At 40.6% G+C, this 26507-nt stretch overlaps 1 protein-coding gene across 48 annotated transcripts in view; it reads left to right on the forward strand.

The window, feature by feature from the left end:
* The window catches only part of SIPA1L1 (signal induced proliferation associated 1 like 1), a 360404-nt gene that overhangs the window by 214388 nt on the left and 119509 nt on the right, over window positions 1–26507 (forward strand). For 37 of the 48 annotated variants that reach the window (XM_070593958.1, XM_070593937.1, XM_070593976.1 and 34 more), the window contains one exon: window positions 10092–11892. In XM_070593958.1, coding sequence (XP_070450059.1) covers window positions 10395–11892 — 1498 coding nt within the window. In that variant the 5' untranslated portion in view covers window positions 10092–10394. Of the gene's footprint in view, window positions 1–6543; window positions 6698–8628; window positions 9453–10091; window positions 11893–26507 lie in introns of those variants that run through there. The other 11 variants (XM_070593955.1, XM_070593971.1, XM_070593972.1 and 8 more) reach the window with 4 other exon arrangements.

Raw genomic sequence — 26507 nt, forward strand, 5'->3', positions numbered from 1 at the left:
ATTTGAAGGCTATATATAATGTGTATGCATGTTTATATATGTGCATAATGAGTAAAAACACCAAACAAAAAAAAACCTGGAGGAATGTCATGTGCATTGAATTAAAGTTATTTGATTTGTTCTTGTCTTAATTTTTGTTAACAAGTTGCCAGAAACATTTATACAGGGCTCCTATTTTCAGAACCAGGATGTATATAAAAGACGCAAAATGTGTCAGTGGTGAAGTATTTCATCAAGTACTTATGTCAGCTTGGTGAGGGAACGTCCTCGGCCTCTCCCGAACAGAAGAAGATTCTTTCATTCTTCTTCACCCACCCCTGGCCTTTCCTTTCTGGTTCTGTAAGTCCTGGATGAGGTCTGTTCAGAAGTGAGCTATTCTGTGTGCTGGATCCATTCTCTCCTCTGTTCTTATCACTCAGTGTCTGTTTTACTGTCTGTGTGCCCAGCCCACACACAATGTCTGGAAGAATACACAGACTATTAGGAGTGGCTGCCATTGGGGTTGGGCTTGGGATGTCTTGAAGAAGAGACCTATTTTTCACTTTTTCGGCAACATTTCATTTTTTTTTTTTAGGAAGAAGCGTGTGATTCACTTATTTAAAAACGTCTTTGAAAACGAGGGCAGCATTGGGGAGACTTTTGTATGGGGAGAAAATTATTTGAGGGGCCAGCCTGGTGGTGTAGTGATTAAGTTCTCATGTTCTGCTTCGGTGGCCCAGGGTTCACCCATTCAGGTCCCAGGTGTGGACCTACGCACTGCTTATCAAGCCATGCTGTGGTACGCGTCCCACATAAGATAGAGGAAGATAGGCATGGATGTTAGCTCAGGGCCAGTCTTCCTCAGCAAAAAGAGGAGGATTGGCAGCAGATGTTAACTCAGGGCTAATCTTCCTCAAAAATAAAAAGTTATTTGAGGGTAAAAGATAAAAATTATTTTGACCATCATTAATTTGATGGCAATAATTTTTAATTGCTGGTTTCTGTTCCCTCATATCTGTGCCATACTAACCACCCCTCCTTCCATTTTCCTGTGAACGTGTTTACTTACTTTGCTAGGATTTTCAGTAACTGATTCTATTTGTGTTAGTTTACGTTTAGTTATTTCATCATGACGGTGCCTTATTCAGTTCTGACTGATTCGCTTCTTGTTGCTCTTTTAAGAGACTTACTCATTTTTATGGCTATTTTTCATTCCCTTTGATAGTGAGTGGATAGAAGGGAGGAAAGTCAAACTGCCATTATTTTTCATTTACTACTGTTGTGAAGGCTTTTTAAGAGAGAAAGATAAGGCTGAAATCTATATTAAATTTTGGTTATGTGGACTTTTTTTCTGACATGTCTCCCTCAACACTGGTATTTATGAGATAACCATAATTACATTTTAGATTATAATATAAATTCTGTTAATTTGTCAGTTAATTTCTAATTCACTTTAGCTGAGATCATGTGACTTCTGTTTCTAATGATTCCATTTCAAGGATGCTGAGCTTTGATGCTTTGGGGATAAGGATTAGATGGATCCCTGCCCTCAAGAACCTAAAAATCTAATTGGAGAGAAAAGACCCACCAGCACGTGTAGAGTTAGTTGTGGATTTTTAGAAAGTAGTAGAAGGAGAGGCATTTTCAGGAGGGAGGGTGCTCTGATGCAAGGAACGCGGATGGATCAGGCCCCTAGAACAGTGACCCAGTCTCTTCTGAGTGGCAGGGTCTTCAGACACAGGTGGTGGTGGAGAATCCGTCTCTGCGGGTTGCTGTAGGGAGTAAATGAGGGGACAGTAACTGGTGCATAATGGGTGCTCAGACTGTAGTCACAACTGATGGCAGCAGATTGTTGAAGAAGCGTGTTCTGGAAGGACAGCATGGTGTAGCAGACAGGATAGGAGTCTGGGAAGGAGGAAATCTGGCTTCAAGTGTGGGCTCTGCCCCTGGCTGTTTAACCTTTGGTGGACTTACAGTTTCTGGCCCTGAGATACCACGCGTGGAAAATGAAGGGTTCAGACAAAGTGCTCTTTCTAATAACTCACAATTTTAAGTTCTGAATGTAAGGTCAGAGAGGGCACCCTCAGTTCAGGTCCAGTGGTCCGGTAGAGCTTTATGAAAAGATGCCACAGCTTGTCTAGGGCAGACCTATTTCCTGCTGTTACCGGAAGAAGGAAGCAGACTGCGGGCAAGTGCCGCTTAGTCCTGAATTCCAGGCCTAAATTACACAATAACAGGGTGATAATTGAGGAGCCACTGAAGGTTCCCGAAAGACAAGTGACGTGACCAGTGTAGCATTTTAAGGAAGCTAATTATCAGTATATTTTTCTCCCACTGGATGTATTTCCACTGGATGTAGAGATTTGTGTCTGGGTTGGACTTCAGGAGTGATACTCAGGCTGTACAGGGAGGCAGGCCATTTTTCTTTTATAATGTATCTTCAAAGTTGTTTTTCTACCATAAATGCTCTAACTGCCAGCCCAGTATTTATTGCGATAGAGCCCCCTAGGTTGTGAACACTTTGTGTCGGACACAGTCTACTGAGAATGGAGATAGTCACTTCCTGGGGGTCGTGAGGACTGAAGGAATGAACGTGTGTCAGTGAGTGAGATGGCTGGCAGAGTCCAGCTCTCCCCAGCCCTCTGGGCAGAGAGTTTATGCTCAGAGATAAGAATACGGTGAAACAGACAAGTAAACCATCTGCAATCTGTATTTAAGGAAATGCTAAGGCGACGTGGGGTGATTTTGTGTTTTGAATTTTCTCTTTTAAGTTCTTGTTCTTTGGATGGTATTTTAAAATCTGAGTGAAATGTGGTTACTGTTGACATTAATCATACTTAATAATGATTTGGATATTAGAGTTGTGCATAGATGGAACTTTATGTTCTCCCATTGTTCTTACTGATGCTACTGTCTACTCTTCCTAAGCTAAATTTAAATGTGCTTTTTAAAGTTCACTTTCTTAACTTCCTTTTGGAATATTAAGATTCCACTGAGAAAACCATGACAGCTTTAATGAAGCCATTTGTGGCGTTCTATTTTACTGAACCTTCTGGTTTCCTCCGCTCCCCTCTTCTTTTCCCAATGAGATTATAGGGACTCAAGGGTGGAAGTGTTCCCCCTTGGTCTCCTCCTTTCATAGTGACCAGTGCTCACACAGTGCGTGCTGGCAGCCTGAAAAGCTTAGTGGTGGGATTCTCAGCTGCAGTTCCTCATCTGTGGGTCCAAGGCAGTTTCTGTGGCGTATCTAGTTTAAATCTGACAGTACAGTTCAGACCATCTCTTTCCCTCCTGCCCTCAGAGGAGAAAGGCACTACTACTCACTCTTCCTCTCTGGGTTAAATATACAGTTTCAGTTCCTTGAACCATCGATACTTCGTAGCACTTTAATCGTGCTCTCCAGAGTGTTGGTCTGTAGTGCAAATGGTGACCTTCTTCCATTTAGCCTGAATCTCTGCAGAAAGAGGATGGTGAGGACAAAGGGTGAGAGGCACGTGTACCTGGGAAAATAGGTGCGTCCGAGGAAGGCAGGAAAGGCGAATGAGGGATGATGAACGAGTGAACCCGTGCTTAGTTCGGGCAGCCTCACCTGATCTTCCAGGTCACTATAACCTTGTGAAGGGGCAAAATGGAGGCTGTTAGGCATGGGGGGACTTCTGTTGTGAAAATTAAATATACAGAAAACATCTGGAATTGAGGAAGTATAAGCGATTGTGTTAATCATCTGTATGAAGTAATTATTCAAATCCTGCTAATCTTATAATCTCTAGGACTCTACACTTTATGTAGGCTTCTTTGATTTCATGTTAATCAGCGGATTTAGCACAAGATCATCTCACTGGAAGGACCCGACATCTGTTGAACTTTGACTTATTCAGTGATTTGAATGGTTGGAGGTTTAACAGACCGCAACATTTTATAATTAGTATTCAGCCTGTTGTTTGTTCCCAGATCGTGTGTATGTGTATGTGTGTATACATATATATTTTTTACCAACGTAATGATGGTAATCATGGGTTTATCATTTCTCCCAAATTTTTTTCTGACTATAGAAGTTATACATACTCATTTTAGAAAATAAATAATATAGACAAATAGCAAAAGGAAAAAAGCAGAAATTGTTCATAATCCAACTGTCTTAAGACAAGCATTGTAAATCCTTTGGCAAACTTCCTTTGGCTTGTTCATGTGTCTATCTGTAACATTTTAAAAAAATAGGTAAATTTATGACATACATATAATTTTGTTTGTATCTTGAATTCTTCTAAAACTGAGCCTGCCTCTCCCCAGTTACTAAGTTCAGTAGAATGCACAGTATAAAAATGTTCTGTTTTTAACAAAGTGAGTTATGGCAAAATCAGTTAAGAAATTTTAATAGTTAGTGTGGCTTTTTTTTTAACTGCAGATTTCATGGAACTTTTAATATACTAACACATATTATCATGTCCAAAGGGAGGTGATATATGATATGTGCCTGCCTTATTTAATTACGGAACCCTTTTTTATGGATTAATTACTTGAAGAATTTAAAGCACAGTTTGGGAAAAGTCGACACGCGTTTATTTCCCCCTGTATTGGAGACATTTGTTGGTTGTTCCTCGGCATCCATTTCTCACATTCTCTTTTCCCCAGATCATGTTTGGTAATAAGTTACTTAGCACCAGATCATATTTGAAAATCAGCTGTTCCGTACTAGGTCACAGTTTACAGTATCAATGAATACGTTTTTAATGTTTTTTAAATGAATATTAATGTACAAATTAGTACGTTAAAGACACTCATTGGCTTCCTGGATCTCGTCTGATCTCTTGCTATCCTGCTGCCAAGCTTGGAAACTCTCAATGCCCCTGATGAGTTGGTGAGCTCCGATTTCTCTTTCTTGAAAGTGTTAGTTTACTGCACTTCAAACTCTTCCTATTTTTCCTCTGGTAATTGTGATTCACTGTTACCTTTTACTCTTTCTACCTTTTACCTTCCTACTTTAAGCTCCTCAAACCTAGCTCTTTTGTATTATATTGTTTATTGCATAAGTTTAGTCATATTTGAAGATAAGTGATAAATGTTCACATTTATTTCTGTTCTCCTTTATTTTGCCAGCTATTGAATCATTTCACTGCCCATCAGTAATTCCACCATGCAACTTGCTCCAGACCTTCTTTCTGTCTCCCCCACCTTCTGCCATCAAGCTTTCTGCCAAATTTTCACATTGTTTCCTTCACTCCCAGCCAAGCAAAGTATCTTCAAGCCTTACCCAGGCCTTCGACATGTATCTTTAGTTAGGAGGGCGGGTCGGAGGCAAATGTTATTCTCTCTTGGTTCTTGCTTTGGCCAAACAGGTGCATTTTAAATTGCTTTCTTACCTCTAAATCCAAAGGTAACTTTATCCCTTAACATGTTTTGTATCCATAGCTTCTTTATTCACTTTGGTAATTTCAGCACAAGGTATTGGAATCTACTTTGTGTCCATTGGTGGTGCTTTCAGATAGTGAGCGTTTTGTTAGCAGGAACTAGATTTATCTACTTCTCTCTTCCCAATTCTGCCTGCTTTTTGTGGAAGAGACAGACCGGAAATGAAAGAAGGCGGAAATTCCAGTCTGAAAAGTTCTGTGCTGATTCATGAATCTGAAATTATCCACAACATACTGAGATATGTGTGTGTGTGTCAGGCTAACCTGAAAGAGCAAGGCATCCCTTTTATTTGAGACCTTACTTTAATGTGCATGAAATTCAAGAAAGCTGAGAAGGGATGTAAAGAAAGCATTTTGCCTTATTTGGTTACCTTAGCTATTCTAATGTTCAAGCATTCTGAAGTTATGTTTCCGTTTTTCAATAAAGTTTCCTGTTGCTTTCTAAAGCGAGAATTCTAAATCTATATATACAACTTCCTAAACTGTTTCCATTGACACTTTCCTAAATTCTCATATTTTATGTCTCTGGATTATTGGGGCATTTGTCTAGTTATTCATCATCAAAATTCCCTCTCTTGCCCGGAGACACTGAGAACTGGCCCCGTAGTCGAGGCTATACCAGTTAAGGAATGTAACAACATCCCATTTTGGAATATGGAAGTATTTGATGAGGAATGCTATATGTTTTAGTGAATATACCATTTTGTACTGTAAATTATTTCAGGACAGGAACTGTGGTAGTTTTTTGTTTTTCATTTTTTTCCCTTCCCACATCTTCTGTGTTGCCTTTAACCTGTTCCTTATGCCCTTGGCACAAAGAGTTTCCCATGTTGTCCCTTTCATTTGGTTCCTTCAATTATTTATTGTTCTGACTTCCTTACCACCCATTTATTTCTTGGAAAAAAATTATTTTTCCCTTTTTCTGCTTATTAGTTATTCATTGTAGAAAATAGATAAATAAGGAAGATATCAAATGAGCACTTGCATATATTTTATCTAGAGTTTAGGGGGAGAGTCATGAATAGAGATTTGGAGGTATCTATGTAGAGATGATATTTAAAGGTGCAGGTACCTGTGGCATCACCAGGCAGTACTAGCTACCATTCAGATACCTCCCCAAGTAATTTCATTATTCTGTCTTCATTCCGTTGCACAGGCACCTGTGATCTGACCAAGTCACAGCCGGCTTTCCATAGTCATATTTTGACTCCAGCATACCCATGCCTGCTGTGTCATCCTGATGCCCTGTGTGGCCACATGCATCATAATACCAACACCCTTTACATCCCCTTCCAAAAATGTGAAGAATGGTAAGAGAAGTAAGCCAAGGACACCATCCTGGAATCACTAGCTTTGCACTGGAGCCCAACAATGATATTGAGGAGCCAGCAAAAAGAAAGAGGCAAGAGAAAAATGAAGAACATGGTTATCATGGAAGTGCAGAGAAGAGAGAGTTTCAGGAAGGAGGGAGGGATCAAGAGTGTACATGTCTCAAAGAGCCAGTATGACAAGAACTGTTTTTACACCTGGAGCTTCCCTGGAGGGGAGGGACTGTTTCCTCAAATATCCTCGCACCCAGTGTGTACTCAGTGCTCAGAGAGAATGCAGAAAAGCTGGGGATGATTTAGAGGAGAGGAGGAAGCACTTTTCCTAGAAGATTGGCGTTATCAGAAAAGGGTGAGGGTTACGATGTGATAAACCTTGAGTGATGAAGGCTTCCAGCTAGTAGAATTTGGGTGCGTCGTCTTGTTTTCTGAATTCCGTGAACTCGCTGAACTTAAACAATGAGATTGGGATTCTAGCTGCATGGATCTACCGTGGAGTCTCAAATAGTACCTAGAGCTGTGGTATGAAACTTGTAACAAGGACATTTTTTGTATAGTTTACTCCTTCAACAGATGCAGTTGACATGCTGTAAATTAGTATTGCTCTTCTATTTAATTCTGTTGCTTTTTATCTTATTTAATAATGCTCAGGCAGGTTTGTTGACAATTACGAGAATTGCAAATAAGTGTCACCATGTGTTTGCTATTTCCATTAACCCTAAGGAATAGGTTTTAGGTGTTACTGATCTGTCATCATATTGCACACGTGGATGCCATCTTTATTTTTGGCTAGTAGTTTAATAAATGCAAAGCCTGCATGTTTCTACATATGCTAGTCAGTGTCCAAAGTGTATTGCGCCTAAATGGGTTTGGTGGTATAAATAAGGATGGAGAAAGAGAGGGAGAGGGAAAGGAAGAGAGAGAGAGATGGAGAGGATGAATGAAAATAGGAAAGAAGGTCCTCATGACAGAAGAAAATAAAAATCTGTGACTGAACTTAGCTGTCCCTCTTGAGCCTCGTCCGTTTTCATGGTCAGTAACTGTAGGCACTCGCTCGCCTGTGTGCCCATCATGTTTTGAAATTAAAAGAAAACATTGGGTTGTTATAACCAAGATGTGATAGGAGTCTTGGCATTTCTTTTAGATTGTGAAGAAATGTTTGTGTTGAAATATAAGATTTTTTAAAACTCATTAAAAAACATAGGAAGCATGTGAGCTGGTTCTGAGGAGGAGCACTGGGAGTGGCCGCCAAGACTGGGCATCTCCAAGTCAGTTCTCGTTATCGTACTGCAGCGCTGGCTTTCGGTTTCCTCCTACTGTGGGTGTAACTTCACATATCCTAAGAAAGACGGTTCTGCAACAAACTATGTTCTAAGGGAAATGAAACATGTCAAGAATGAGTGTTTCTCATGGTGGGATTGAAAGAGAAGGAAAGCTCTGGGGAGGGTATGGGATGTATTTGGATTTCTGTGAGCTTGTGAGAAATGTTGAAAACATCTGATTTTTATAAGAATCTACTTAGAATTATTCTTTATGCTAGTATATTTTTTCTTTGAAAGACATTTCATTGCAATAAACAGCTTTTTCCCCCTAGTTACAAAATAACTCATAAATTCTGGTTTTGGTGGTCAAAAGATATTTCTTTTGGAGACAGGCTGGTATTTACTTTGCATTTTGGTTCAGTTGACTGCTTTTCCTTCCATTTTATGAGGAGCACTCCTTAAACCTTGGCTGTGGCCATGTGTGCTGCCCCTCCCTGCCTTTGGAAGCAACAGTTAGCACATACTCCACTTGAGGGCTTACAGTTCAAGAGGAGCAAATAAAGTTCTGAAATGTAAAGGAAATCATAGCAGTCTGATGGCAGAAGTATCTAGAAAGCTCAAAAGCCAGGTTTAATTAGGTAGTGATGCAAAATCATTATCCCCATCACAAAAGATGGGGAAGAGGGCAGCCAGAGTGAAAACAATTGGCGTTTATCTGACCGGCAGCCCAGACCAGCCCGTGCGAGCCCAGCTGGAGCTCGCTGGCGCTGCATTCTGCAGGCGGCATGCAGTTTCTGAAACACCCCTAAATGTTCCAGCCTTTAAATAGCAGCGAGGCTTCTAAAATGATGCTGCGTACTGCAAGAGAAATTAAAGCGGCTGCCTCAGAGGCAGGAAGCCGACTAGCGAGATGCTTAATTATCGTGGAAGTAAGTGCTTGTTACGTTGAGCGGAGCGCAGCGAGCGCGGGTCGTCCTCAGGGTGTCAGCTGTGATTTGTAGACAATGCAGCCCTGTCAGCTCACTGCTGGTTCAGCAGCATCTTTCCAAACATGTATTTGGCAAGAATTTAAAGGCCACCTCTTTTGTAATTTGTGGAGCCTTGGAAAAGGGTCCTCTGCCTTTATTTTCAGGATGTACGCAACCATGCAGGGTTTTGTACTCAGAATTTGTGCCTCTTGCCTCCTGACTGACGTGCTCATGAGGAAGTTGGTGTTCTTCGCTCGTCACCTGGAAGGATGTTAACAATTCTCTGCCGTCTGTTGGGGAATATGGAGAGGTTTATCCAGAGCAGCATTTTGTTTCTGCTGTCTTCATAAATTAGCACCGAAGGGTGGGGTAGGTTGCAATGCGTAAGGAAATGCAGGCATTTTGGTAATTAGTGAAATATTTCTAGCTTTAAGAGTAGATGAAACTACGGAGAGCTTGGGAAGAGGTGGTGGTGAATGCTGGATTCGTTCTAAAATATTCCTCATCGGGGTAAGTAATAAAGTCGAGGGAAATGCGAAAGAGGGCTAATGGGTATAATGGCTCCGGGAAAACCCTGTTTATTTTGTCTCTATTGTATTTGCTTTTGCCAACTATGTTAAGCCTTTGTAAAGAAACAAAAAATAAGGATTTTGAAACACAGAAGGTGTTAAAAAAGTGAGTTTTGCAAGATAGTCAATAATTTTTCAATTTTTAGTCTTGTTAAAAAACTGTGCATTGCTCTCATTATCGAACTCTGGTTATGTCCCCAACTTCTGGTCAGCACGGTGGTTCATGACATTCTACATTGTTAGAGGTCATTGAAGCCTGTACTTGGGGAAGGAGCCTTATCTCCTGGAACAAGATCCCACGTCTGTCCCCCCCATCCCTCGCCCCCGTATATGAAACAGTTCCATTAAGCTGAAATATTAAGTCTTTTAAAACATATATAATTTAAGTGATGAATTTTATTAAATGCTTTCACTTTCTTCCTTTCTCTCAAACCTGCTTTATGAAAAATATGAGTTGTGAACTGTGTACCACAATCCATTATTGAGTCTTTTATTTCCTCGTGTCTGGTTTTGGCAATTGCATGTTTATTTTTAGATGTACTTATCAAATACTAATTCCAATTGTCCTCCTCTCTTTCAGAGAAAGCATGGGATTATGACCATCGCAGAGTCCCAGTAATACAAGTTGCTTTTGGCTTTTTCTGAAAGAAAGCCGTCTATTAAAGTGACGCAGAGGAGCTGTTGTGGATTATAATGTTTTGAAGATCGGGATTCTTCAGAGGTTTGAAAATAAGGCATCGTTTAACCTTTTAAATGAAAAAGATTAAGATCTCATGCAACTGCTGTGTTTTTTGGAAACCATTCTCCAAAAGGGAAGTGCTCATTTAAAATTCAGAGATGATGGTCCTTTCTGCAAGGATTTAAGTCTAATTGCTTTTACATCATGACCAGCTTGAAACGGTCGCAGACGGAGAGGCCTGTTGCTACTGAAAGGGCCTCGGTTGTCGGCACAGATGGCCCTCCCAAAGTCCACACTGACGACTTCTACATGCGGCGCTTCAGGTCCCAAAATGGCAGCTTAGGCTCCTCGGTCATGGCTCCCGTAGGCCCCCCGCGAAGCGAAGGTTCTCACCATATAACCTCGACCCCCGGAGTCCCCAAGATGGGGGTTAGGGCGAGGATTGCAGATTGGCCCCCAAGAAAGGAAAATGTAAAAGAATCTAGCCGTTCAAGCCAGGAAATAGAAACCTCAAGTTGCCTTGAGAGCTTGTCCTCCAAAAGCAGTCCTGTGAGTCAGGGAAGTTCTGTTAGCCTCAATTCCAGTGACTCAGCCATGTTAAAAAGCATTCAGAACACACTGAAGAACAAGACGAGACCGTCGGAGAACATGGACTCCCGATTTCTCATGCCTGAAGCCTATCCTAGCTCCCCCAGAAAAGCTCTTCGCAGAATAAGGCAACGGAGCAACAGCGATATCACCATAAGTGAACTTGACGTGGATAGCTTTGATGAATGTATCTCGCCCACGTACAAGACTGGGCCGTCACTGCACAGGGAATATGGTAGCACATCTTCCATCGATAAGCAGGGAACGTCCGGAGAAAGCTTCTTTGATTTGCTAAAGGGCTACAAAGACGACAAATCTGATCGAGGTCCCACTCCAACCAAGCTCAGTGACTTCCTCATCACCGGTGGGGGCAAGGGGTCTGGTTTCTCTTTGGATGTTATAGACGGGCCCATCTCACAGAGAGAGAACCTCAGGCTCTTTAAGGAAAGGGAAAAACCACTCAAGCGACGTTCCAAGTCTGAAACTGGAGACTCCTCCATTTTTCGTAAATTACGCAATGCCAAAGGTGAAGAACTTGGGAAATCGTCGGATCTTGAAGATAACCGGTCAGAAGACTCCGTCAGGCCCTGGACGTGTCCAAAGTGCTTTGCCCACTACGATGTCCAGAGTATACTGTTTGACTTGAATGAGGCGATTATGAACAGGCACAACGTTATTAAGAGGAGAAACACCACCACGGGGGCTTCGGCGGCTGCTGTGGCATCCTTGGTCTCTGGACCTTTGTCCCACTCGGCCAGTTTTAGCTCCCCGATGGGCAGCACGGAGGACCTGAATTCCAAAGGCAGCCTCAGCATGGACCAGGGAGACGATAAAAGCAATGAACTTGTAATGAGTTGCCCCTATTTTAGGAATGAGATCGGTGGAGAAGGTGAAAGGAAAATCAGCCTGTCGAAATCAAATTCTGGCTCCTTTAGTGGATGCGAAAGTGCCTCCTTTGAGTCAACACTCAGCTCCCATTGCACAAATGCAGGAGTGGCAGTACTTGAAGTGCCCAAGGAAAACTTGGTGTTGCATCTAGATCGAGTGAAAAGATACATTGTGGAACATGTGGATCTGGGTGCATACTATTACAGGAAATTCTTCTATCAGAAGGGTGAGGAGAGATCTTTTATTTAATTTTCTTGTCCTGTACTTTCTGGAAAAAAGTAGAGTCCTGCCTCTTAGGTTTTTTAGCAGTGTGATGTAAGATTTGCATGAATTCCTTCTTCTGGTGGTAAAATAGTTAAGTAGCCTTTGCTGCAATGTATTTCTTTTTGCATCTTTCTGAGTTATTTCCTCCTTTCAGGTATAAAAATGTGTATTAAATAATGGTTTTTTAAAAGTAAAAAAACCCTTTGATTTAATGGATCAAATTAGAGTTTTTGTCTAGAAGACTTTCTGTGTCACCTTCAGGGATAAATGTCATATAAAGTTAAAAATATTTTAAATATAGCTTTTTTTTTTAAGGATTACAAAAATAACCTTAGTGCTGCCTTTCATTTATTTGGCACTTTTACAGTTAGTACGTGACCCTTTCTTTTCTACCTCAATGTTCCCATCAGTAAACGGGAATTGTAATACATTGCTATTCATTTCGCAGGGATTTTAGTGAAAATTAATTACATTGTTTGGCAAAAGTCACAGAGCCAATAAGTGTCAGAGCCAGGAATCCAATCTAGGTCCTCTAGATTGGGGTAGAGAAGGCACTGAAGAGATAAGGACCCTCCACAAGTTGATGACTTCCTGTTTGGTGTTTTGTGGGGGGAAAACATATAGATAGATTGTTGGATTATACTTTGTATACAGTTTTATCTCATACTTTAAGAAAGGCTCTGTGATTTATTGAAAAATAAGTGGTTTAAATGAATTCTTAAGAGCTTTCAAATAGTGTTTTTTGAGCAGCATTATTAATTGAAAAATGAGCTTAAGTCGTGCAAATACCAAAGCTAGGGAACAGGGTACTCGCCAAGGAAGGACACACGTCTGGGGGCCGTTGGCTCGGCAATCTCTGCGGCTGGTTGAGAGGCCCCCTGTGTGCAGAGGATGATAGCAGTGTTTTGATTTCCCACCTACTGTCTTTGGGCTTTTGAATGATATTTAGATTTATCTTCCGAATGAAGTTTCATTTCTGGGAGTCCTTATAGTTTTATGACATTGCTGACGTTAGAATAAAATTTATTGTAAGGTTGTTACATGATAGATCTCATTCAAGAGCGTTTGTTGACGCAAAGAATCTTGTCTTGTTACGAAGTGTCCATGTCTCCTAAATGTCTTATGGTCCTGGAATCAATATGATACTGAAAACCTCAGTTTCATTTTTAGGCAATCTTTATCTTCTCAATAATTTTCTGGAGTTCATATTTTAGAAATCACTTCTCTCTTATACTGTCCTTTAGGATACAGGGTTTCTCAAGGTTGTCGTCTTGGCATTTGGGGCTAAATAAGTCTTCGGGGGGGCACTGTCCTGTGTATTGTAGGGTGTTGGATGTTTAGCAGCATCCCTAGCCTTGACACTCTAGAACGACAATAGGTACTCCTTCCCCCACCCCAGTTGTGATGACCGAAAATGTCCCCAGGCATTGCCAGATGTCCCCTAGGAAGTGAAATTGCACCCAATGGAGAACCGTGCCTATTGTACCTGGAGAAATTTTCCACAGGTGTTTCTGAGCTGTCTATAGGTGGAGGCCATCTTGCTAAAAATTGACCCATTGAGTCCAACATAAGAAAGAACATATTAATTACAATCTTAGTTATGTAGTAGTAGGCACTTTTTTCCTGTTAGGCAATAGGAATATTCTTGAGTACTTTTATGTACCAGGAACTTTGCTAAGCATTTGATATAACATGCATTTTCTCACTTCAGCCTCTCTATGCCCACTCAGGTAGGTCCCAATATTGATGGCATTTTCCAGATGACAGCGGTTAAGTGATGTAACTGGTTAAGCTGTCATGGAGCTAGTAATGGTGGAACCAGGACTCCGCTTTCTGTGTGTCTGACCAGAGTCACGTTCTTAACTGCTGTGCTCTTCTCTCTACCATATTAGACTAAAGGGAAGGAGCATATTTTTATGTTTAAATCTGGTGGAAATTTACTTTTTATCTTTCAAAAGCATGGGATAAAAATTGGAACACCTAGATTCCAGAGTAATCAGCTTAGATCATAACACTTCATAAATTTAAAAGCCACTAATCCAAAGTAGTTTCTAATTTGAAGCATGGAAAATACCTTCTTAGCCAATGTAACTGGAACTGGTTAATTGAAAATAGTGGTTAAAGCAGGGAATCTTTTAAAAGTGTACATACTCAAAATTTTTTATTTTCATTAAAATATATTTGCCAAACTCTTGTGAGGCCAAGGGCTTTTCTTTGACAGTGATTCTACTATTTTGAGTTCAATGTTGTGTTAATAATGTAAACCACGAGAGCTAAAACATAGACACTAGCAAAGCAATCTGGATCTTACAGAATCTTAAGTTTTATGGGTTTTTTTTTTCTTATTTTTTGTAGTTGCCTCACCACGTCTTAATCCAACAGCTTTCTTTTTTAGTGACTTGCCTTTATTATGTCTTTCCAAAGCCTTCAACTTAGTTTCTACTAGAGACAAGATTTATCTTTTGTGCTCATTCCATCAGCTTTCATAATATTTAATTAAATTTCATAATTATAATAACAAGTCCACTGGTATAAACAGGTTTGGGAAGACACAGCTGACTCTTTGTCAGCATGAAGGCCAGCTGGTGGGAATGTGTGTGGCACCAGAGATTGTCTGCTAGTGCCATGGGGCATCCATCATCCTGGTCCACAGAGAGAACTCAGGGCAATGGTTAATCCAGGAAGCTGGTCCAGTGGAAGGCAGTTACAGAGGGCGCCTGGTGTGTTTTCTTGGACCACACAACTTAGAATTTTCAAATCAGGCAGGCCATTTGTCACAAGATGATAATATACAACAAATTATGGCACTGCATAACATCATTTGAAGCTGAAATTAAGCCCCCTAAAATATAACTGTATATTAAAAAATTCGGTATCTATACTTTTTATCACAATATAAAATATAGTTAAATAATTCTTAGATTTTTTAATATACAACTTGAGTCACTGAAATTAGTGCAGTAACCCTTTTTGCTTAATCAGAACCGTAAAGTGAGTCATCTTGAAGGAGTACATCAGTGTCAGATACAATTCATCTTCTAGCAACAGGGTGTAGTGCTATTGACCTGGCTGTCGCTCCAACCTCTTCATCACCAGATAGTTTCCATTCTGCTGTTTAATGCATTCCTCATTTTATTGTGGCTAAGTCTCTAAGGGGAAAAAAATTCATTTTACTGAAATACACTCTACAGTAGACATTAGTTGTAAAATTTAATTCTGTTTGGTTCATGAAGCTGCAATCACTTTTTATTTTATGTTTTTTATAAACATTATTTTGCAGATTTAGACTTTAGAGGATATTTGACTCCAACGTGTAAGCCCGTTCCATGGCTGGAATGATGCTGGACCAATAGAGGAATCTCACTGTTTGCACTTACTAAAATAAGCAACACACCATCACACCATCAGTGTTCTTTCCGGTCCCTTCTCTTGCCTACTCCTCCGTGGTGTTTTGCTAGTGTGTGTGATGTTTCTATTGAGACTCACTCAAAATTAAATGACAGTAATAATATAGCTAATGTTTATTGTGTTATTACTTTGTGCTTTATGGCAGACCTCCTCACTTAATGCTCATAGGACCCTGAGGCGAAGCTGTCACTGTGATAAGTCCACATGATGCAACCACATCCTTCTTAGAGAGGAACAAACTAGGCAGTAGGATAGCATTACAATTAATCTGGTCATCTCCCTTTGAGTACATCTATTTTTTTATGTTTAGTTTTATAGTCACCATGATCAAAGTGTCAAGGAAATTTGAAAGTTGCAATACTAAGTTATAGGATAGCTATGATGTTACCTGTAGCCGATGCGGCTTGTTGAGGAGACTTTTTCTCACCTCATTTTCTGTGGCCATACAGGACTTTTTCAGTTTTGCACTGAGTGTATAGTTGTCAATGAGGCATGTCCTCCATGAGTCCCATTCAGGGGGATGCGTTAATGGAAAAGAGGAGCCCATGGGTTGCCTTGGCAGTGGTGTTTGTTGCTCCATTGATCAAAAGTGTTGATATGCTAATCCGATGCTAGGTGGGGTGTCACTCAAAGTCAAGTTACTGAAGATGCTGTGATGGGAAACTGCCTCTCCCTGCTGCCCAGTGGCCAGGAGAAACTGCCATTATCTGGTCTGAAGCTCATCTAAGAATATTTTCCCTCTCCTGAAAAGAGGGAAAACTAATGCTTATGCACTTAATTATTCTTCTGATAACTTTAAGTCACCAGTTCACTTTCCTCTTCTTACATCTCCACCTCTCCCCCACCACACACATGTTTGCACACAAGTCACGTTCAGCAGTCTGCTGGGCCCTAGGATTGTCAGTTGAGGACACCAGCAAGTTGGATTTCGGTTTCTATTGTAATGTCCAGTTTTCTTTATTTACCGCTTACTCTCTTGTAATCAGCCATCTTTAGCATCGGTTCTTTAGAATATGTGCACATAACTTCATTTGTACTCGAAGTGACAGCTTTGGCACTCTGATGTATTCTCACTTTTGCTATCAGGAGCTATTCTTCAAGTTCCAGTTTGTTAAATGAGCATCATTAAGTAGCTATTGTAAGTTTTAGTGGATTATTGTATAGTACATACAGAATGTCAGGGAACACCATACAGCTAAGCTTATTTGTAAAAATCTGTGCTTTTTCTTCCCCCCTAATTCTTCTGTAAGTATAGCATCATTAGGCTTGAGAAAAGTACCATGGGATGCCTTATAATTCAGGGTTCTTTAAGGATAATCTGTGTTTAGTTTTTTTTGATGTGGACAGTTTCATATTTCAGGTAAGTGGTAAACTCTAGAGTCAACAAGTCTGATCTACTCAACCATGTTGTGCTCTATGCTCTTGAACTTAACAGTTAATTTCTGCCAAAATTCATAGGGAAAGATTTTATACACATATAATAATTCACTGTTTTAATGCCCTTGTCTTATTTTTTGAGATCACATAAACTGCATATAATTTGTTTGAAGGTAGCTCTGTAATTAGGGAGTCCTTTTCAGGGAGATTTGGGACTCTGACTAGCTTCTGGAGAAACTCATGTAGGACCATGTCGTGCCGCTGTCTTTTTATCTGCTCAGAGCTTCTAGTAGCGAGGAGACCATTGGGCGTGAAGGTTTGCGTGCTTGCTCCTTTGAAAACAAGCGTCCTCTCCTTTCTTGGCTGTGATCTCCTGAGGCCCAACACTGATTTTCTGAACCCTGATCTGTAAGGCATTCAGGATTTCTCTAGCTGAGCCATCTCGGTTCAGAGGTTTGTGAAAGTTGGTTAAAAAGGCGTGTGCCTCAACCATTCCTCCCTGTTTTATTTTTAAAATCAAGATAGATCATCAGAGGGCCACATTTACGCAAACATTTGACTTTATTCATGGTCTTCTTTTGAAGATCCAGTCATATAAAAACAGTATACTTTTGCAGTGAAACTGGTGGTGAAGATACTGCCCTTAATTCTTCAGCCCGTTACAGAGTTCCATGTGAGAAATTTACTTTAGAATTTGGTACCAGGAATTGTTTTCTGATAGCTGCCCACTACCTGCCTTTCTGAAAATAGGTATGTTGTATTTGTTGGCTTGTTTTGTTTTTTACTGTATTTCTTGTTTTACCTCGGCTCCCAACCGAATTCAGTGCTCAGCTTATACAGCCTTTGTTTGTTTCTGCTTTCATCTTTTATTTTTCTATTTCTGTTTCATTAGCATGATTTATATATGTCCTTTATAATTAATGACCTCAGATTCTTTTTGGAAAAAGATAATTAGTATATATTTATATCCAAATGAAATTCCTCTATTCCCAGGCTTTCTCCTTAGTTGCAGCTCGTTTCTCCCCAACTGTTAGCTGCTTCTGCATGGATGGCTATGTAGTTGGCAACTCAAAACCATGCACGTAAATTTTGACTTCATGTTCCTCCCTAAACGAGCCTCCCTCATCATTGCCCTCTTGCTGTACATGCCATCATTAACATCAGTCACTTGGATTTGAAACTCTGAAGCCTCTTTGATGCCTCTCTGTTATTGTTTTCAACCTCCAATCAGTTGGAAAGGCCTCTTGAGTCTGCCTTTGAATTGCTGCTAGCTGCTTCTTCTTCATGTCCCATTCCCAGTTCTATAACTTCAGGCCCTCGTTGCCTCTTCCCCAAATTCTAGCAATAGGTATCTTAGTCTCTCCATCTCTAGTCTGCCCTGCTCCAAATCCAACCTCTTGTCTTTGCTAAATACAATCTAATCATGTAATGTAAATTTACATTGACTTGTAAATGTAATCACGGAACAAATAGGTTATGTCACTTGAGTCCTGAGACGCAGATATTGAGGCAGTTATAGGCATATGAGTGGTTTGTTGAGGTTTTGGGAGTAATGCCTGTGAAAGAAAAAAATGGGGAGGAAGCAGAATTTAGCAGGGAAAACCTTCAGTCCATGATGCAGCTATGACTCCCTGAAGAGAAAAGAGAGAGAAAGCAAAATGGGGAACGGTGAGCCTCCGACCGTGATGCAGATCTACCAGTCTCAGCCAAGCAGCGGAGCAAAGAGCGAGTGTTAGAGAAGTCCCGTGTGGGCAGTAATGGCCAGGCCCCGTTAGCTGCAATCTGCTCAGTTCCGGGCTGGGGCTCCCCAGGAAGAATGGCTGGGCCGGAAAACTGTAGCAAATCCAAAGATGCTGCAGCCAGAGACTTTCAGCTAACTGCATTTCTTGTGACTTAATCCGTTGCAAGACCTTTCTGGAAGGGAGATCAGAGTTGCACCTCCGTGGCTGCACGTACTCAGGAGTGCCTATGTTGTGCTTGGCATGGGTTGGGCACTGGAGTGGTATGCACAACAGATCCCCCTCACAGAACTTATATTCTGGTGAAGGGAAACAGGCAGTAAACAAATGGCGCAGAAGTAGGCATCTGCCTATTATAAAAACTAATAGTACCGAGGTAGGTAATTCCTCCCCCGATTCCAGTAATTTGGCTTGTAGCCTATATCTTTTCTCCTACACACATAAATTTATTATCTCATTTATTATTAGTCAGTGCCCTTCATATTTTTAAAATAGTTTTAAAAATTAACTGTACATTCATATACTAATTTATTCATTCAAATAATATTTATGAAGCCTCTACTCTGTGCCACGTACAGTGCCTGGGAGGAGAACAAAGCAGATACAGCTGTCTTCGTGGTATACAGCCTACCGTTAGTGCTCTTAAGACAAATGAGAAACTATTAAACATTAAATTTTTTCCTGATTAAAAGGATATAGTTTTAAAAATTTTTCTACAATTTCTTTGTTCCCTTTATCTGAACTCCATGTAGATGGATGGTGGAACCCCTGGATTTATCCTTCGTTTTTTTCTTTTGTAATTTCAATTTCTTTTTATTTTTGTTCTCTATATATCAATTTTAGCTTCTGGAGAAGAGACTGGTAGGTAGCTCTCTACGTTCTATTATTCAGGCCTTTCGTTTAATTTTTTCAGCAGGGATTGTGTTTTTAATCCCCAGGAACTCATTATTTTTGTTTCTCTTAGTTATTTTTCATAATAGCTTATTTTATGTATTCCACATTTCTCTATTTTGGTGTTAGTTGAAAAGAATTTTTTCCAGGTTCTTTTCCTTAAATGGTCTGTGTCTTCTCAGTTGTCTTTTCTGCTTGTCTCATTTTCTCTTTCATGCTATCCGCTTTCCTTGGTGGTCTAGCGATCTTACACGTTGGTGAGCACAGGCTGAGGAGGGACCGTGTAGGTGGCAGCTTCCCCCGCAGCACTGTGGGTCTCATTCCCCAGCTGGCCCTGCCTTACACAGGAGGGCTGAGAGCTAGCTAAGGGCTAGCCCCGGGAAAGTAGAGAGGCCTCCCTAACAAGAAGGTGTCCCTGTTGAGTGAGAGGGCAGTGAACATGGTGTAGGATAGAAACCTACGTGGATGCCGGAGCTGGAAGGACTTTATCCTGCTCCCCTCTGCAAAGAGCTGCCTTTCCCCCTCCCCCCGTGCACGTACGTATTTAGAGCGGGCGGTTCTTTCTCCCTCTCCTACCCACCCGACAAGCTCCTGCCTGTCCTGGGCTTGTGATGCCTGAGTAACCCCTCCTTCCCAGAGGAGCAGACGCCGTCCCGCTGCTGCCCCGAGTCGCCCCGTGCCCTTGCGCCCTGCAGAGCGCTCTCGACCGTGAGTGGTTTGTAACAGGTCTGCGCACTCCTTGAAGGCAAGCGCGCAGACTGGGCAACTTCAGGACATGACTCACAAGTGGGTGAATGTGCGATGCTGATGCGAAGTACCAGATTTATGGAGTTGAGGAGCCAGTATATCTTGTATTTATAGCATCAGGTAGAGGTGATGAGGGCCCTCTGTGTATATGACCTTGTGTTATACTCCAGACACTGAAAAAGGTGGTGCAATTGCTTTTCCTCTTTTTTCAGGAAGTGAGACTACACACAAGCCTGTGTGTGGTCATGGTGGGTTTGTGAACATTAACCTAGACCACCAATTGATCCCCATAGGTCCGAGACACCATCACTGAGACTGATTTTTACTATTGTAAACTTTATTAGACTCAACTGATGGATGCTAAAATCAGTGAGTGACAGTTTGAGTAGAAACAGGAGGAAAAGCAGGGTTTGCCTAATCTCAAAGTATCCTCCCCAAAGATCCTTGTAAACTACAAGGAGATAGTAACTTTATGGTGAAAAAACCTGGCAGACGCCACCTTAGGGCAGTGAATCAAAGTCCATGTTTTGAAACCCATGAAATGATGCACTGAGAAGCTTACATGATTTCTGTCGTTCTCTTGCCCAAAATGCATAACTTTGGTCCGATCATGTGAAACCACCAAAGCCAAACAGAGTGATAAGTACTCTTCAAAGGTGTCAAGATCATGAAAGACAAGTAAAGACTGAGGGACTGTGACAGACTGCAGGGAACTAAGGAGAAATAACAACTAAATGCAATGTAGGATCCTAAATCGAATTTTGGAACAAAAAAATACCTAATGGAAAAACTGGTGAAGTTTGAATAAAATCTTCAGTTGATGGGATTGCGCCAATGGTAATTTCCTGGTTCTGATAATGAGATTGTACCGTATGTAGTTACATAAGATGCTAACATGGGAGGAAGCTGGGTTAGGGGTATATGGAAACTCTCTGTACTACTTTTCAGTTTTTTTTAAGTCTGAAAGTGGTCAAGATAAAACGTAAAAAATAAAAACATTCAGGTCCAATCTGTTGCAGCAGCGAACATGTGGATCCTCCACGTGGAAATGGAAAGGCTTATCCCAACTTGTGTCAAAGTGCATCAAAGCAACTATGGCGCTTACCGATTCCCAGAGCCCCAAGAATTTCTCTGCTCCTTGTTTTGCAGTCTAAGGAAATAAGGGCCCTTCAGATCTGTTGTTTCAGTACAAGTTGATGACATACAATAAAAGCGTGTCACCTATTTTCTAAATGCATTCCTCATTATAACTTCAGCCACCACGGAGCCTGTCATTCTGGGCACTGAAATTAGGTGCTCAAGAAATATTTGTTTTATTGTATGAATTCCTTTCCTCATCTTCTCTTGGAGCCCCCTCCTCCACGGGGAGGCCATGCACCTGAGCTTGAGGGCAGTGAGAAGAGCCCTCTTCCTAACTGCATTCAAACCAGGTAGAAGCATTCCATGGTGTAGGAGCCATCAGCAGAATCAGCCTCTACTACTCATGTGGACAGTTAGTCCGCAGGTATGTGGGTTGTGCTGAAGTTTTGAGACACACTGCATGGTCCCTGCCCTCCTGAGCAGCTGTGACTCCTGCCTTGACTGCATTTCTGGCTGTCTCTGGGGCACTTCCCTCCAAATGCTTTAAAAGCGTTTTATATAGGAAGATATCTTACTGCACTATCCCTGGTAAAAAGGTACAAAGAGAGTCTTAAATATAAAGAAATTGAGTTAGAGAGAGGTGTTTCATGGTAATTTCTTTCATTTAGATGTTAGATACTTTTTTTTTCTGAGCTAGCATTTGAATTAGTATTAACTAACATTAAAAGTAAAGAGTTACATGAATATGCAACCTTCTAAAATATTCTTTATACTCATTGACCATTTGCAAACCAAATACATTTTTATGTATATATAATATATATGCTTCTTTCTTATTGCATTAACAAAAAGATCTAGCGTCAGGTCTGATGACTGCCATAATTTCAAAGCAGTGATGAACATAATTGACGTTTTGATATGTCTGCAACAACTGGTAATGTCATAGGAAAATACCTGTGATTTCCACTGGAGTTGAAGTCACATGTACAGCTAATATTACCATAGTTGCCTACATTTATAACTGAAGGAAATTCTACATTTCATTTAGAAGTTAGTAAAAATAAAGATAGAATTTTTTTCATTCAAGTTCTGGCCTTACATAAATGGCCTTGTTATGTAAATTTTCCCCCCACGTCCAATTATTTCCATAAGGTAGAGACCTCTGCGAATGAAATGGTGTGAACTTAGCAGGAACCTTGGTTTTTGTTGCCAAATTGCTCTCAGGAAAGCTTAGGCCAGAAGGGTCCAACTGCTGTGTTTAAGATTGTGTAGTTTAACATTTTCTTGCCTACTTCGAGTATGTATAGTTTTTATATTTGAAGATTTATTATAGGCCAAAAACTTTCATTTCTTTGAACACTAGTGACATTGAATTTTCAAAAATATAACCATTGGCTATTTGTCATAGATTGGTAATGGCCAATAAAAATTCCTATTTTGATTCTGTTACTCTTTATTTTCCCGTTGTTTCAAAAGGAGTTTTCTTTCTACTTTTTTTCTTTAATCATTCTGATGCAATTTATTGATGTCAACATAACTTCATATTGAAGTCTACCTTTTACTGGCGATTAGGGGCTTTTAGGAGCTGCTTGAGCACTTGCTCTTTTAAGCCGCACAACTTGATGCCATTTTGGCAACTAGGCCACCCTGCTTTTTATGAATTACCTGTGGAAAGAAGAATTGGAACTTCAGAGTACAGCGCAACTTTGCAAATATAGGCAATTACTCTTATGCAACAATAGTTATAAGCTTAGTGGAGTGCTTTGGGACATAATTCTGGCCTGCAGCCAGTCCTGTGTAAATGTCCCCATCCATTACCCTGACCTGCTCTTGATTATGATGCAAAGTCCTAGGCTCTTTGGTTCTCATGGAACCTCCGCCCTTATAATTAGAATGAGTCCTTTAGGGACCAGAGACTGAGTAGGGTACTTCTCGGAAAGAGCCGTTCTTTAAACAGTTGGACTCTTATTACCTCCACTTTGGGAAACCTATGTTTCGTTTTAAAAGCAGAATATGCTGCTACTGCTTTTTTTTTATTCTAACTTTTAGATCTGTCCTCTTTCTAACCTAGTTATTAGTTATATTAAGATGGAACAATTAGTTGCAGGAAAACAAAGCATCTGAACAGCTTGAGTCCAGTAGGCAGAGATAAGCAATTTATAGAAGCGTGTGGTCTTCCTGCTTTCATCCAGATTCTCTAATGAAAATGTGGAGCTAATGAGTACATTGGAAAGATCATGTCATTCATTGCACTGACAGTGACACACGTATAGCTCACCAAGTAAACTATTTTAAGAAACAATAGTTTAAAATATTAAAATAATGTTAATTCCACCTAATAAAGTTGACATTGTTCCATTCTTTGACCTGCTGGTGTATAATGAGGCCCAAGTCTGTCTGCTCAGTACCTAGTATCTTTAGTGTTCTCTTCTACAATGACGTAAGGTACGTTTTGTAAAGAAAATGGAAGTTTTCATTTTTCCTTTGTCGTAGTCAATTAGGGTAACTAAGATTATAATGCAAACACTTTTGTGACTTTAACATCTCTTGCTATAACGCTTTCTGAAACAGCTAGTGCCAATTCACAGCGCTGCCAGGAGTGTATGACCAGGTCCAGCTCGACCAAGAACCATTTTTTGCTTTAGAAACATTGTTACTAATTTTATTAGGCTTGAGATAGTAGCTCAGTTTTGTTTGCATTCTTTTTCTTTGATTTGTATTTATCAGGTCTATTTTCCCTATTTAAAATTTTAAATGAGTAATTCTAAAGAAATATTTTAAGCCATAAATTATAACTTTATAAGTTATTTATAAAAAATAAAAATGTATTCTTTTCATAATTATACATGGTCCAAATTATGCTGGTCTCCCTAGGGAAATGTACAATTGAAATATTAATACAAAGTCTGTGAATATCATGAAAGGAAATACAAGCAATCTGAAAATTGCTGATTGAAGCCCTGTAATGCCAGGCTTAACTTGGTTTTTTTTTTTTTTGGTGATGAAAATTGGCCCTGGGGCCAGCCCCGTGGCCAAGTGGTTAAGTTCATGCGCTCCACTGTTGTGGCCCTGAGTTTTGCTGGTTCGGATCCTGGGCGTGGACATGCCCCACTTGTCAGGCCATGTTGAGGCGGCGTCCCACATGGCACAACTAGAAGGACCTGCAACTAAGATATACAACTATGTACTGGGCGGGGGTGGAGGGGGCTTTGGGGAGATAGAGCAGGAAAAAAAAAAGAAGATTGGCAACAGTTGTTAGCTCAGGTGCCAATCTTTTAAAAAAAAAAAAAAAGGAAAAGAAAATTGGCCCTTAGCTAACATCTGTTGTCAACCTTCCTGTATTTGCTTGAGGAAGATTGTCACTGAGCTAACATCTGTGCCAGTCTTCATCTGTTTTGTATGTGGGATGCTGCCACAGCATGGCTTGATGAGCGGTTTGTAGGTCTGAGCGTGGGATCCGAACTTGCAAACCCCAGGCCACCAAAGCAGAATGACCAAACCTAACCACTTTGCCACTGGGCTGGCACCAGGCTTAACTTTTTTTGCTTTGTGCATGCGTGTTTATATGCAGCTTAAAACCAGGTGATATGACTGTACTTGATCTAATTACTTGCATCTTTGAAGTATTTACTGTTTCCCCTCTCTAAGAATGTGAAATTTTTATTATTGCAAATGCATCAACCAAAAATACAGCTATTCTAATGATGGCAGAACCATTCATTGGTACTCTTTGTACCATCCTTATTAAAACTCAAGAACCAGAACTAATAAGAAAACTTCAGGCTAGACATTTGTTTAGATGTTAAATATGAAAAATGATGGCAGGAGGGAAACCAACCATACATGGATAAAATGTTAATATCTCTCCCTTTAAACACAGTGAAACACTGGCTAGATAGCACGTTGAGAAATAAAGCTGTGTGTGTGATCTGGCTAGTTAATCCCATGGGGCATCAATTTTATTTTACTTTTGTTTATTCATCATACAATAATACATAATACAAAGTTTTTAGAAATTTTTGGAAAGATAATGTGACATATAATGACTAAGAAAATAAGCTTTGGAACCTAGTTAAAGTTATGTGTCTGAGTTCTAGTGCTGCTTTTTACTGGCTGTGGCTGGGAAGTGACTTGTTCTCTCTAAATCAGAGTTGCCACATCTGTATTTTCACAGTTAATGTGAATACTAGAGTGCTTGGCGAGGTGCCTCACTTCACTGCATTATATCATTCTAATAGTGATTGCAGTATCGGTTTTTGGCATTCCAGTATGCTGGCACTATTATATCATTATTTTTGGTGGTGTAATACCTGTATTTCAATTCATCCATCAGCGGATTTACCCACCCTACTTGAATCTCCAAGTCCTCTTCCCTTCCTCTTTCCTTTTTCCAACTTTCATCATCCTGGATTCTCGCATCAAAGACTTCCTAACCTTTCTTCGACGCTCATCACTTGCACCTCCCCTATGGTTCCTCTTCTTCCCCCCCAACCCCCGCAAAACACAAAGCTGATTGTGGGTCTGGCGGGAAGAGCTCTCTGCAACTGATAAATAACTCCACTAGGAAAGGATGGAGGTAGACAGCTGGTAGGAAAAATAAAAATTCTGTAGCACGGAGTAAGCACAGAAGTCCTACCCGGAGGCTGTGGTCCTGAGCGGAAGGTCTGCAGTCCAGTGAGATTGGAGGACAAGGAGAGCCAAGAGTGGCCAGAGGACCAGACTAAGAATATCCCTAAAAGGCTGGTAAAAGATTGGCAACAGCTGTTAGCTCAGGTGCCAATCTTTTCTTTTTTTTGAGGAAGATTAGCCCTGAGCTAACATCTGCCAATCCTCCTCTTTTTTTGCTGAGGAAGACTGGCCCTGAGCTAACATCCGTGCCCATCTTCTTCTACTTTATATGTGGGATGCCTACCACAGTGTGGCTTGCCAAGTGGTGCCATGTCCACACCCCGGATTCGACCGGTGAACCCCGGGCCGCCAAAGCAGAACATGCACACTTAACCACTGAGCCACCGGGCTGGCCCCAAGTGCCAATCTTTGAAAAAAAAATTCAATTTAAGGTGACATTCTGAACCAAATTCCTCTATCAGAAAGTTACACACTGCATTAGGATTTTGAGTTGAATAAAGTGTAGTCACATGGAAAGATTTTTTTTTTTATACCTGTATGATCCTCAGGAGCAGAAAAAGTGGACAGTCAACAAAAAAACAAGGCTTTTATTGTTAGAATAATTCTTACTCAGGTTAAAAGACTTTTTGAACAAGCAGTCTGATCATGATAGTGAATTTAACATGGGAAACCGGGGGCCGGCCCCATAGCCTAGTGGTTAAGTTCA

Source organism: Equus przewalskii, chromosome 25 (genome assembly GCF_037783145.1).
Source record: "Equus przewalskii isolate Varuska chromosome 25, EquPr2, whole genome shotgun sequence".
Taxonomy (NCBI): Eukaryota; Metazoa; Chordata; class Mammalia; order Perissodactyla; family Equidae; genus Equus; species Equus przewalskii.